Source organism: Cyprinus carpio, chromosome A8, assembly GCF_018340385.1.
Source record: "Cyprinus carpio isolate SPL01 chromosome A8, ASM1834038v1, whole genome shotgun sequence".
NCBI lineage: Eukaryota > Metazoa > Chordata > Actinopteri > Cypriniformes > Cyprinidae > Cyprinus > Cyprinus carpio.
In genome coordinates this window covers 5,193,582-5,206,467 of record NC_056579.1, presented here as the reverse complement: position 1 = coordinate 5,206,467, position 12,886 = coordinate 5,193,582, and the positions used below count along the sequence as shown (strand labels likewise).

The 12,886-nt window shown below is 35.8% G+C and overlaps 1 protein-coding gene across 2 annotated transcripts in view; it reads left to right on the top strand.

Moving 5' to 3' along the window:
* The window catches only part of LOC109088697 (plexin A3), a 165,412-nt gene that overhangs the window by 108,262 nt on the left and 44,264 nt on the right, over positions 1-12,886 (top strand). For both annotated transcript variants that reach the window (XM_042761750.1, XM_042761749.1), the window contains one exon: positions 11,598-11,798. In XM_042761750.1, coding sequence (XP_042617684.1) covers positions 11,598-11,798 — 201 coding nt within the window. The remainder of the gene's footprint in view (positions 1-11,597; positions 11,799-12,886) is intronic.

Genomic DNA, 12,886 nt, shown 5'->3' with positions numbered 1-12,886 from the left:
TATTTTTCATATGTTTTCATACTGTACATCCTGCAATGCCTAATTTCACTTTTTTAAAAACATTTTACACTTTTTCTAATTGTTAGTTTTCAGTGATTGTTTGTTTTTGTTCTCTTATTCAGAATTTATATTTAATTTATGTACATTATTATTATTATTATTATTATTTATTCCGTTTTCATACTGTACATCCTGCAATGCCTAAATTCATTTTTTTTTTTTTTTTTGGCAGTAGTAATGGTTGCAGCAGTTTTTCTATTTTTTTTAAATGTTATAAATATTAAAATCAGCCATTTATTGTTTATTGGCCACAATATGAAAATATTTATTGGCTTATCTGTATTATTGCCTTAAATATGGTGCTTCTAGACTTATCTGTAAGATAAAACTAAGATGCAATGAAAGTGTAGAATACGACTCCAATAAATCGTTTAATCTGTTTGGCCAGATGTGACAAATTAGGTTAGAAGCTTCTAAAAAGCGTCTCCAGGCGTATTAATATTTCATTTGGTCAGTGCTACTTTTTTATGCCGTCATTGCAGCTGCCAGGCTTCTAAGTGTTTTCATATCTGTGATTCTGACATTTCAGTTTTTCAATTAGAGAAATTATTAACTATACGCATGCTAACGGAGCCATGGCTCAGAGAAACAAGGTTAATTGGATCTGTAATCAGGCCGTGTGGATAATGAGGCTTAATGATAGCCAGATGAAAGATTGAAAATGATTTGATATATGATTTGGACATTGTATAAGCACGACGGGACAGACACCCATACAATTAACACCTGCCCGATTTCACAGAGAGAGGCGCACGAGGGAGGAGCCAAAGAGAAGAAAATCCTCCCATCTTCAGTTGCAGAAGAGGGTTGCCATGCACCCCTCGGCTTTTAGCACATTTTAATTTTACACTTAACTGAACATCAAAGAGATGCCTTATCAGTGCTTATCAGAGGCAGCCAGCAGCGCTGAGATATGCCCATCTCTCTCGGTTTGTCTGTCTTCCCCTCCAGCACTAGGCCTGACAATCTTCTTATCACCCCCCCACCCCCCTCGCTCTCGTTCAAGAAAAGAGTTAGTCAGCGAAAAGTGGTGAGTCATCCAGTGTTGATACCGGAGGGGATAGTCCTGGTTTAGTGGGCCAGCAGATCCTCCGCCTGCATGGAGCACAGTGACAGCAGTTCAGAGAGCGTCCCGTCAGCGGTGTGTCCGGCTCACAAACTCTTCAGTCTGATAATTAGTTAGAGGTTAAGACTACTATTTAATAGTCCGCCTCGTGCTTCTCATTCTTTAAATAGTGGTTATGTTTAGCCCCCTACAGTCCCCAATGTAATAACTATAATCAGAGGTTATGGCTAGTGCTATGAAATATGCCACCCCATGCTTGCTAATTTTTAACTCATCGTTCTCTCATCTGCTTTATCCATCCATCCATTTATCCATTCATTCATCCTTCCATCATTCTATCACCTATCATTCTGTCTATCCATCCATTTATTTGTTTATCATTTCTCTACATTTTATTAATCTGTATATTTTGGTGCACCACAAAAAAATAGCATAAATTATAAAGCCACACAAAGTATTAATCCATTGAATTTAGTGATCCGCAAATGATTACACTTTTTATAAAATGTTTAGTTTTTGCATCCTAAAAGCATCTGCCGAACATGGGTTAACTGTACCTTGCTAACCAACTAAGCTAAGCCTTCACCTCTTGATGCATGTCCCAGTTTGCATACTTTTGCACTGTTCTGTGCTAGTTTGTAGTATAAATATGGTGATTATTGTGTTTTATGTGAAGCTGTCTTAGATTTTGCCTTCAAGCTGTAATAGCAGGCAGCATAATTTTAGGAAACAGCTCACTAGGTTATGGAACAGAGTAATGTTTGAATCACACATTGAATCCCCATTGTCATTTCAGGATATTCAGGCCGGATTCAAATGAGAAACAAGCTCACTGTCATTTATCGTAAGAAGAGTTAGCCGGGGGAGCGAAATCCATGTTGGCGTGGGCCGAGAGCATATGTGGGCTCTTTCAATGATTACCACACTGGCTTATTTTTACATTTACAATGCACAGGCGTTCTTTTGCTCTGATCAGTGTGTGAGTCAGTGATCCAGGCCCTTAAGCCGACAGGAATGTGTGTGTGTGTGTGTGTGTGTGAGAGAGAGAGAGAGAGAGTGGCTCAGTGGAGTGCATCTTCTCCCAGTGTAAGCTCTGCCCCGGTGCCTTGGCCCAGGCTTTGAGAGGTGCTTCAAAAACACTGACATAAAAACACTCTTCACACTGTAAACAGGGCGAGTGTGACAGGGTCTCTCCAGCTCCCAGCAGCACTCCAGTGCCCTGGGCCTAATCCACTGAACAGCAGCCGGCTTCTCTCTGTCTCTCTTCACTGCAGTGTTTTCCAAGAGGAGTATTGCTACATCTGTTTGAGGGTCCTCCAAAGTCACATTGATCAGGAGCTCGGGCCCAAATTATATTAAAAAGTCTGTTCTGATGGTGATGGGATTTTTGTTGTGCACTAAATATAGAATAAAAACACTAGATTATAATCAAAATTTAAAAAAAAAATTTTTTTATTATTATTATTATTTAAAAAAAAAAAAAAAAAAAAAAATATATATATATATATATATATATATATATATATATATATATATATATATTAATTCAGCAAGTATGCATTGAGCAAAAGTGACAATAAACACTTTTACATTGTTACAAACGTTTTTTTTTTTCTTTTTGATCATCAAAGAATTCAAAAAACAAAACAAAACATGGTTTCCACAAAAATATTAAGCAGCAAAAGTGTTTTTAACATTGTTAATAATAGTAATATTTCTTGAGCAGCAAATCAGCATATTAGAATGATTTCTGAAGGATCATGTGACACTGAGTAATGATACTGAAAATTCAGCTTTATATCACAAGAATAAAGTACATTTTAAAATATATTAAAACAGAATACATATATTTTAATTTGTAATAAGATTTTTTACTGTATCCTTTGTCAAAAAGCACAGTGAGCATAAGACTCCATACATTTGAACAGTGTTGTATATATTGTTTTTACTTTTTTCAAGCGTTTCAGTAACAAAACAGATGCTTAAAGTCACCCTGAGGAATTTACTATATCAACGGTATGTCTCTCTCACAAAAAAAAATTAAAAAAAAGAGCTTACTGTGCTGGATGTGCAACAATATGCTACTCAACAATAAGATGCTGCTCAACAGATTTCACTTCAGATTACTGACAAAAACTACATTCTTGTAAAAGTCATTGAATAATTTGCACAGTAGGTGCAAAGGAGTGTGTGTGTGTAAATCGATTCAAATAAATTAAAACAAAACAGTGGTCAAAGAAACAGATGAGTGGGTAGGAATGATGACAATTTCCATAGCAGAGTGCACATTTTAGCAGCTTTGAATGTTGTAGCACTGGAGAACAGGTCAGGGCACAGATAATTACTACACAGTGCACAACAAAAGCCTAAATCAGTGCAGAGATTACAGTGTGACAAATATAAACACAGATGCATAAACATTCATGCAGACGTTGTGCTGTAGTGAAAAATAATAAAGTAGTCTGGCAAGAAATCACTCTTCCTGAGTCTCGTGGTTCTGGTTTTTTACATTTTCATTTATTTTAGTTATTTCAGATAAAACATAATTGGTGCAGATTACTGATTTTAAATCTTTTTACACAGCGAAATGGTTTAAAATAAAAATATATAAAGTTGCATTTAAAATGGGTTTCATTACGAACAACTAAACTGTAACAAAACCAACAAACTAGCTTATATTAATTTCAAGCAAAGCTGAAAATAGTATAAAAAATGAATTTACAAGTTAAAATAAAAAAACACCTGCAGTCGGTGACTGGCATTCATACTGCCGACATGTTTAAGTTTCATTGTCTTTGACCTTCACATTGCCAATTAAAGTGACTGTAAGTTTGTCCTTTCTGGATTGGACCGGTTCTGAATGCAGCAGCTGTTCTAATAAGGGTCTTATTCTCTTCATCTGTTGTATTAAAATGCGTTTCATTATATCTGTACATCTTGTGTGGATGTCCTCGTGTCTGTTTGCCAGCTTTGCCGTGTTGATGAGGCTACAGCGTGTTTGTTAAGCACATGGCAGGTGACCTCTGGGAACGGAGGATCTGCGAACCCCTAATTACGGCCCGCCCTTCCACCCCAGCGTCTCAGAAATGCATTTTTAACTCTCCCTCTTATTGTGTGGTCTCTAAGATGGAAGAGTTTTTGAGTCTGTGGGGTCGAGCAAAGGCTGTAAAACCATGTCTGTTTTAAGGAAGAATGAGTTTGAGTTAATATGATGTTTCTCGGAGGATGCTGGATGTGAGTTTTGGAGTGTAAAACTGTAGTGTTAGTTCTGGCAGTATATAGATGTGTAGAGTTGAAACAGCTGATGCAGGAGACTGTTTGGCTGTGGGTTTATCAGTGTGAGACACTCTAAATCTCTTTCTGTTTGGCCACTGTAGCATACAACACAGCATTTCTGAATTGTTGATTAATTTGTAATAATCTTTTGTTATATTTCTGTTTATGTCAGAAATAGGCTAGTAAATTACTTTTTTTATTAAAATGTTAGTAAAAAACACATACACACATGTATGTGTGTATAAAATATAATATACATACAAAATTGTGTACTCTTTATATATATATCACTTATATATATATTTCACACACTTATCTATGTCGTACAATTTTCTGGTTTAATTTTATGGCTAAAATCAAAAAAGCGACATAGCATTATAATAATATACAAAATTTCATATATTTTAATATTAAAACTTTAATTATATGTGTGTGTACATTATTTATTAATTGTTCACATTCAAATATTTTCGTACCTTTAAATAGAATTTCTAATGTTCTATTTTTGAAAAAAAAAAAATAGTTAAAATTACTCAAGTTATTGTTTGTAGTTTTAAAAAATATATATCATCCTATCGATATCATAATTGTATTTTTATGCCTAAAATAGCTATATAATAGTATATAGAATTTTAAATGTAAATGTTTAAAGACATATGTTTATGTGTATCATTAATAAATTGTTTCATTATTTTTATATTTGAATTTAAATATATGTTTTTTTATTTATATAAATAAGAATTTGTTATAAAATAATTATGGTTTGAAACATAATTTATAATCTTTGAATTAAAAAAAATAAAGAAATGTTACATTTTAAAGTTTTAATTTATTAGGATTATAATTTGCATGATTGTATCCTGTCAGATTATTCATAGAGACCAAAAAATAAAGATTGGATTGGACCATATCACCTTAGCAACTGCATAGCAATGGTCTGGCTTTGTTGCTTGGAAAGCCACTTAAAAATCTGGTATTTTTGATGTGTCATAAAACATATTTGTTCATATATATTCATATCTGATTCAGCATGACTTACTGATGGGTCAAGCAGTATCTATATTAAAGAAAATTATATGAAGTTATTGGGTGTTTTGCATTTGCTGTGTCATGATGTGTGAGTGACATTGATTGACAGCGTGGCTGGTGTGCCGTAATATCGCTCTCCCTCCATAACATTTATCATTACAGGAAGCTTAATTAGCTTATGTATGTATTTAACCTTAAAGAGCAGCACTGCAGGGATATGATTCACCAAGACTAATGACCACAGAGAGCTCGCACACATTTTCAAACTGGGACCCCACCGCCCCGCCCCCCCCCCCTTCTCTCACATAACGTTTTATTTTTTCCTTGTTCTCGCTTTGATGCTCTGCCTCCCAGTTTCTCTCACCAAGTGTCACTTCTCCTTCTGTCCCTTCTCAATCTGTTTTCTTGTTCCCACAATGCAATCTTTCTTTTTCTTTCACTTTCTCACACTCTCGCTCTCTTCCTCCTCCTGCTCTCCAGCCTCGTCTCGTCTCGGTGGGGCGACTCTTTCATTAACGAGCTGCGGGCAGAGGTAATTAATTGTAGGATGAGTGACAGAGGCGCCATTAGCTCGGCAGGAAGCGCTCTGGCTGCTGTGGTCCTTCAAGCCGGACGCCGTAGCCGCACAGGAAGTGACACGGCGGGCGTCTGTCACCAGCCAGCCATTACATCGCGCCCCTCACATCTTCAGTCTTCCTCGTCCTTAGTTCTCATGCCAACCGCTAGCGATTAGCTATCTTTTTTTACATTAGCAAACACTTTACTGTTAAAATAGAGATGGCTGAGGCTGACATCAAGATTGCATGACGATTTTCTGATAAGAGACTTTTAGAGCCGGAGTGATCTTGTGCTTCATGTTTCAGGCTGCTTGTGTCAAACAAATGTCTTTCAGCTGCTGCGATAACAAGTGCTCCATTTATACATTAAAAGGAGGCTTATTCTTTGTGTCTCACATGGTTAGTGTTGGATCAATACTAACATTTTGGCTTGAGTATCATAGCAGCCTTTGGTATCTTGATATCAATGCAACAAGTAAAGAGTGTCAGGCAATTTTATATATATATATATATATATATATATATATATATATACATATATATATATATATATATATATATATATGAATGCATTTTTTATGTAAACTGCAGAATGACAGTTATAATGTTAAAGTCAATAAATAGTTAAAAATATTTAATAACTCTCACATGTCACTGCACTACATGCACATCTAAGCATATATATGTGTATGTGTATGTATATATGTGTATGTTTTGCAATGACATTTGAAATTTCTATATATATATTTAAATAAAATAATACAATTATTAAAAATATATACTCTTATATATCACTTATCTATATCACATAATTGTTAAATTAAAATTGTATGCCTAAAATTTAAAAAGTGAAATAGCGACATCATAATATTTAAATTAAATTAAAATTAAATTTATGCATTTAGCAGACGCTTTTATCCAAAGCGACTTACAGTGCATTCAGGCTATCAATTTTTACCTATCATGTGTTCCCGGGGAATCGAACCCTCAACCTTGCGCTTGTTAACGCAATGCTCTACCACTTGAGCTACAGGAGCACGATTTAGAACTTGATGTAATATTTTTTTTTATAATTTTCATTTTGAATTAAATTTTGTATATAGACACTTGAAAATGCATCTTTATAATGAAAATCTATTCAATATATGAATTAATGTATACATCTAATGTGTTTTTGTATAATTTAAATATTTGTTTTTGTATATATTAAGCAGTATATATTTATATTAGATTTTTTTTTTTTAGTGGTACATATACATTTCTACAAACATGATGTTTCTTAGAACATTTTTCTCTTTTCTTTTTCATCATCTTGGATATTCTTATTTGTCCATGACCAAAATACCAATGTATCGTTTGTATCATGGTACTTTCGGATTAGTATATTTATGTACTATGGTATTATTTGATTACTTAGCTTGAGTACCACAACAGCACCCAACCGCTAGGCCACAGCTCCAAATCACATTTTCTGAATGTGCCTTTCATCAGTGCTGGCTGCTCAATGATTAGTTCAGTTTCTGCAGTGAACTGACGTTTCTATATGAACTGTAATTTGAAGTTATATATATGTACTTTTAAGTCTCGCTTCATAAAGCACCTTTAGGATTTTATCCATCTCCAATAAACCAATCAAATCTTGAGAAACTTCAACAAGTGCCACGCCTCAGATTATACAGTCCCTTTAAAGCCGAAGAATAAAGTCAAAAAATATCATGTAACGTTTAATTGGAACAGCTCCCAAGTGATCCGGAGACTGAATTTATTTTTCTCGGCACTGAGGGAAGGGAGCATATTTCATGAATTATGGCTTATGAAGACTGAAAATGGGATTAACAGGGTAGAAGGAATGGAAAAACGAGAAAAACGGAGTGAGTGACTGAGCAACTGACTGCTCGGGAAATTATATATGTAAGCAACAATTGTTTTTTTCCTCTAGCTGACCTCCAGTGGAAAAATTGGATTTCTTGTGCATTGTGTGTGTGTGCATTTTCTAAATGTGTGGCATGAATTTCTCTCCCTCGGCCGCTCCGGCTTTTTATGTTTCAGCGGAGAAAAGTGCTTAGCTGTGTGATAAGCGGGATATGCACAATAAGGTTAATGGAGAGACTGTCAACAGGCAGTAAGCTGCCAGGCCTCTCCTAATGGGCTGCTAATCAGTGCGAGGGAAAAGCCCTACTGGGGAAACAAGCAGCTGCTCGGGTGGCTGGATACAGTTACCGCCACCGCGTAGATGCATAAAAACACGGGCGGCGGCATTATGATGTCACACAGGAAGGCACTGAACCTTACTTGAAAGCCAAATGGGATAATTCATCATTTAAGCCACTGTAAATGCAAACACAGAGTGTTTTTATTGGACAATGTTTCATTTTTGCAATGCATGATTATGACCTCCTGTTTGGTAAAGCAATAAGCCATGAGAGACCTTGCTGTACATTGTTTACCACGTTTAAACTTGCACTCACCAGTTTTGTTTTAGTACCATTGAAATACTTTTATGGTTTTTATTAATATTTTACATCAGCTTTAATTTTTATTTTTATTCATTTTAATTTTAAGGTTTTTTTTTAGGTCAAAATAGTTATGAATTTTTATTTCAGTTTTATTTTGGTATATCAAGTTAAACTGAATTAAAATGAGAAATGTTGCATTCATATTGCAAAAATTTGTTTGACCGATAAGAGTTGTACATCACAGGTTTGTCAGTTTTTCTACTTTTTTATGTTTAATGCGTAAGATAACATCTGCAAATTATATAAGATGAGCAAAAAACTCACAGAATTCTAATAAATGTATGCTTTAAGCAATAATAATTTGCTGATGCCTTAAAACGAATCTTAATTCTTAAATTTTTCATTCTTCAATGTGTATCGTTTGAAAACAAGACACAAACTTAGTGCGGTTTTTCTTCTGATGTAAATATATTTTTTTAAGGATATTTTTGCTAGAAAAAAAAAGATTGAAGTATTTTATTTTTGCATCTAGAAACCTCAAGCTCCATTGTTTGCAGTGTCTTGGAAAAGTAGATGGAGTGTTTTAATATTTTGAATGTATTATATTTATCATTTATTTATTAAGTCTATCATTTACATTTTTTAAACAGCAAGTGGGACATCATATCCTGTTGTTAATATCTGTTTAAGGACATGCAAATAATTTTGCATGCTTGCAGCCTAGCCATGGAAAAATGCAGCTGTTCCATATGTAATGAAAAATATTAATCATAATAACCTAAATAAACAATTCTTCTGTGCGTAATATAGTTCATTAGCCTAACCGTAGGCTGTTTACTGATGCCACCATGGCAACATGGCATTTTAATATAGAATTCAATTGATGTGGCTTCAAACAAGGCTCGTCCAATCAGAAGAATTAGCGTCAGAGCTACACATTATATATGCAGTGCTCCCGGCGTGATGAGTGATGTACTGGTAAACGCTGACATTACCTCACCACTCTTTAGTTAACAAGCTCTTCAGCTTATCTGTAACCTTTAAGCCACATTCAGCAAACACTCCATCCCTGGCTTGTTTAATTCATAATTAACTAGTGATTGGAGCTTGTTAATGAGAACAAGCAAACTGACATTAAGAGGGACGGGGCAGGAAATGTCTGCAGGGTGCAGTTGCCTTCAATTTGAGCAGAATATACACAGGCAATGGATGTTGTTAACAGGTTTGTTAAGAGAAAAGATGGTGACAGCAGAAAACAATCAGCCAAACTATATTTAAGGACAGTTATGTTTGTAATATTAATGGTGTATGGATGATCAGACAGACAGACAGACAGACAGACAGACAGACAGATAGATAGATAGATTTCTTTGAATTTCAATGAATTTTAAGTCTGCTACCTTGCATTTAAATTTGAATTTCAATTCTAGCATCATGTCTGCTACCTCAATTCAATCTTGATTCAGTAATTGGGTTGTAATTTAAAAAGTAATTCTCAATTAAATTCCAAATGTTGCACAGATGACATTTAGTGATGCAGTGTTGAATATGAGCAGATTTTGTGTATTTTTTATTTAGTTATTTGTTTATTTTGCTTTCAGTTAGCCTCCAAAGTATTATTTGATGCTTGAAGTATCACATCCTTCACGTCCTTAGCCGAATCTGAATTTGTGTATTGTCACAGAGGGTACTACGTTTGATGAATAACTCAAAGTATGTTCTATTATTATGCAAGTGTGTAGTATGAATGCAATCCATCTGATGAATACTTCTAAATCTTGGTGGAAGTAGCAGGTAATCTGGTATTTTCCATGTATCAAGTCATACTGCATAGTATACTGCATATTCAGATAAAATACGTAAATGTATTTGCCTTACTTCTTTTGAAATACTATACTACACATACTGGGAAGCAGGGAGTGTATGTATATTTTGCCATTCTAAGCCACATATCGTATAGCTGCAACCCTTTTCGGTGACTTAGCTTTGTGTTTTCTCATTAAATACACCCATCCTGAGTTTCACCTTATCAGAGTCGCTTTCTGATGCCCGTGGACAGTGTATTTGTTTACGGGCCAGTCGTCTGGAGTAATTTATCATTCGTTCACTGTTGTCGTCTTCTGCAGAACTAAAGTTGATTCATTGTGCTCATTTTGCAGTATGAAGGCATGCTATCCTTCCTCTCGCTGCAGTCGCCACCTGTATGCCCCTCGTGCCTCCACGGGGAGTAAATCCTTCCTTACAAACACCCAATATGAAAATGAGATTTATTGTCGCACTGATATGCAAACCTGTGCAGACTGATGGAGGTCCGGGTTAAATAGTTGCATCATTGTTAAGCGTGCTGCTATTTTGGCTCGGGCAGACGGTGAGCTGGGCGGCTAGTGGCTCTGATTTATGTCTCCTCTGCCTGCAAATTGCTTTTACTGCCACCCTGATTATTGTTCAGTGTTAAATAGATTACAGATCGTCTGAAATATCCTCAGATGCACAACTTGGAAGGAGATGAGCTGGTTTGCAACCGACACCTGTTTGCACCCGTCGATAAGTGATAATCATCAATCAATTAATGTGGTTTGTATAAACAGGAACCTTGTTTCTCTCTCCAGATTGTGCTTTGCATGTGTCGTTGTTTCTGACCTGCTAATATGTCTCAGGATATGAGACTCGTTTTCCATCAGTGTGATCAGAAGTCACGTCAATATGAGTGTCTTTGATAAATGCTGCAGTCGGTTACGGGTAGAGTAGACCGTAATGACTCTTCTAGCGCGACTTGACATGCAGGACTGTGGAAGATATTCATTTGCCGCTTCATCAGTGTGATCTGCAGAGAAAACCCGCGCTTCGTAAAACTGGAGATGGATGCAAGTGCTGTGTAATAGGGGTTTTAGCCTCAGATTGCTGGATTTTAAGTTATTCCCCCCTAATGGCCTCGATTTCCTCTCTTGGTGCATTTGTGTGAGACTGAATACCACGTTTGTAGGCCAAGTTTCAGTCGAATAGATGTTATTTATCGTCCTTGAGCTCAATAAACTGGAATCAGTGTCATCTTTGGAGTGAAAGTGGAATCAGTTATGATATTTATGAGTCGGGATTGTTTGTGCTTTGCTCTGAGACTGAATTATTACATATTGTCTTTTTTGTCATTTTCAGGGTTGCCCGCAGATTCTGCCTAGCAGCGACATCCTGGTACCGGCGGGGATCGTTCGGCCAATCACGTTGCGAGCTCGGAACTTACCCCAGCCTCAGTCGGGACAAAAGAACTATGAGTGCGTCTTTAAAATCCAGGGCAAAGTCCAGCGGATTCCCGCGGTCCGTTTTAACAGCTCCTGCATCCAGTGCCAGAACACTTCGGTAAGAGCACTTCCCTTCATTTCTAAGACAACAACTCTCTTTCACATACGAACTGCACTTCAGTTTAGGAGCACATGATGAGTAGTGGCTAGTAATGCAGGAAAAATGGATTTTATAGACTTTATAGCAGTAGCTTAATCTGAAGATTCAAGTTGACATCCTTTAGTAATAGCAGAATTCCTATTTTGTTCTCTTCAACATGGGATGGAAATGCTGTGAAATAGTTTTTTGTGATATTCCAATTGCTTGCATGAATTAAATTCACAGCTTGAATAGAAAAAAATATCGAATTACTCCCAAACTGCGTCAAATTTGATCATCAACACACAATGACTTAAATTTGGGTCTGTTTGTCACATAAACTTGTAGTGTATATAGTCATAATTATGGTGTTTTATTTATATAAATATATATATATATATATATAATTAGAATCCGATGAACAGCAGTTCAACTGAATGGAAATTATCTATGTGAAGATTATTTACTTTCTGTGGAAAGCAGAAAAATAACAAAATGACAGCATACGGGTTTGGAATGACATGAGGGTGAGAAAATAATGACAGAAGTGTTATTTTTGAATGAACTATTGCTTTCAATATATCCTAAACAGCAACCATGTCATTTATTAATCAGCGTATTTTTCCAAGCGTAGCCGCACCCCAGATGGCATTTGAATAATTGTCATACGAACGGATGCATTGTTTTCTCTCATTATATTTGTCTCTGTGGCATTATTATTCCATTTAAAAAATTAGCATGAGCTGCAAATCGTCGCTTGTAGGGCAAAGAGGCGGTGATGAATTTGTCTGAAGTGTGCTGAGAAAGCCAAGGTGACTTCTCGCTGAATCACCGATCATAAAAAAATACGAATCTTTATCCGGGTAAATCGCCAAAGACATCAATTTATAACTCTGAAAGTGTTGTTTTCTCAATCCCGGTGAAAAATGGAGCATGTCAAGATGTTGACATTGAGAATCTCTCTCTCTCTCTCTGTCCTCCCTTTCGCTTTCATATGCAGGCGCTTGCTGTCTGTGACCCATCTGGTTGTCACGGTAACCTCAGGGAATCTTGTAAGATAATTAGCT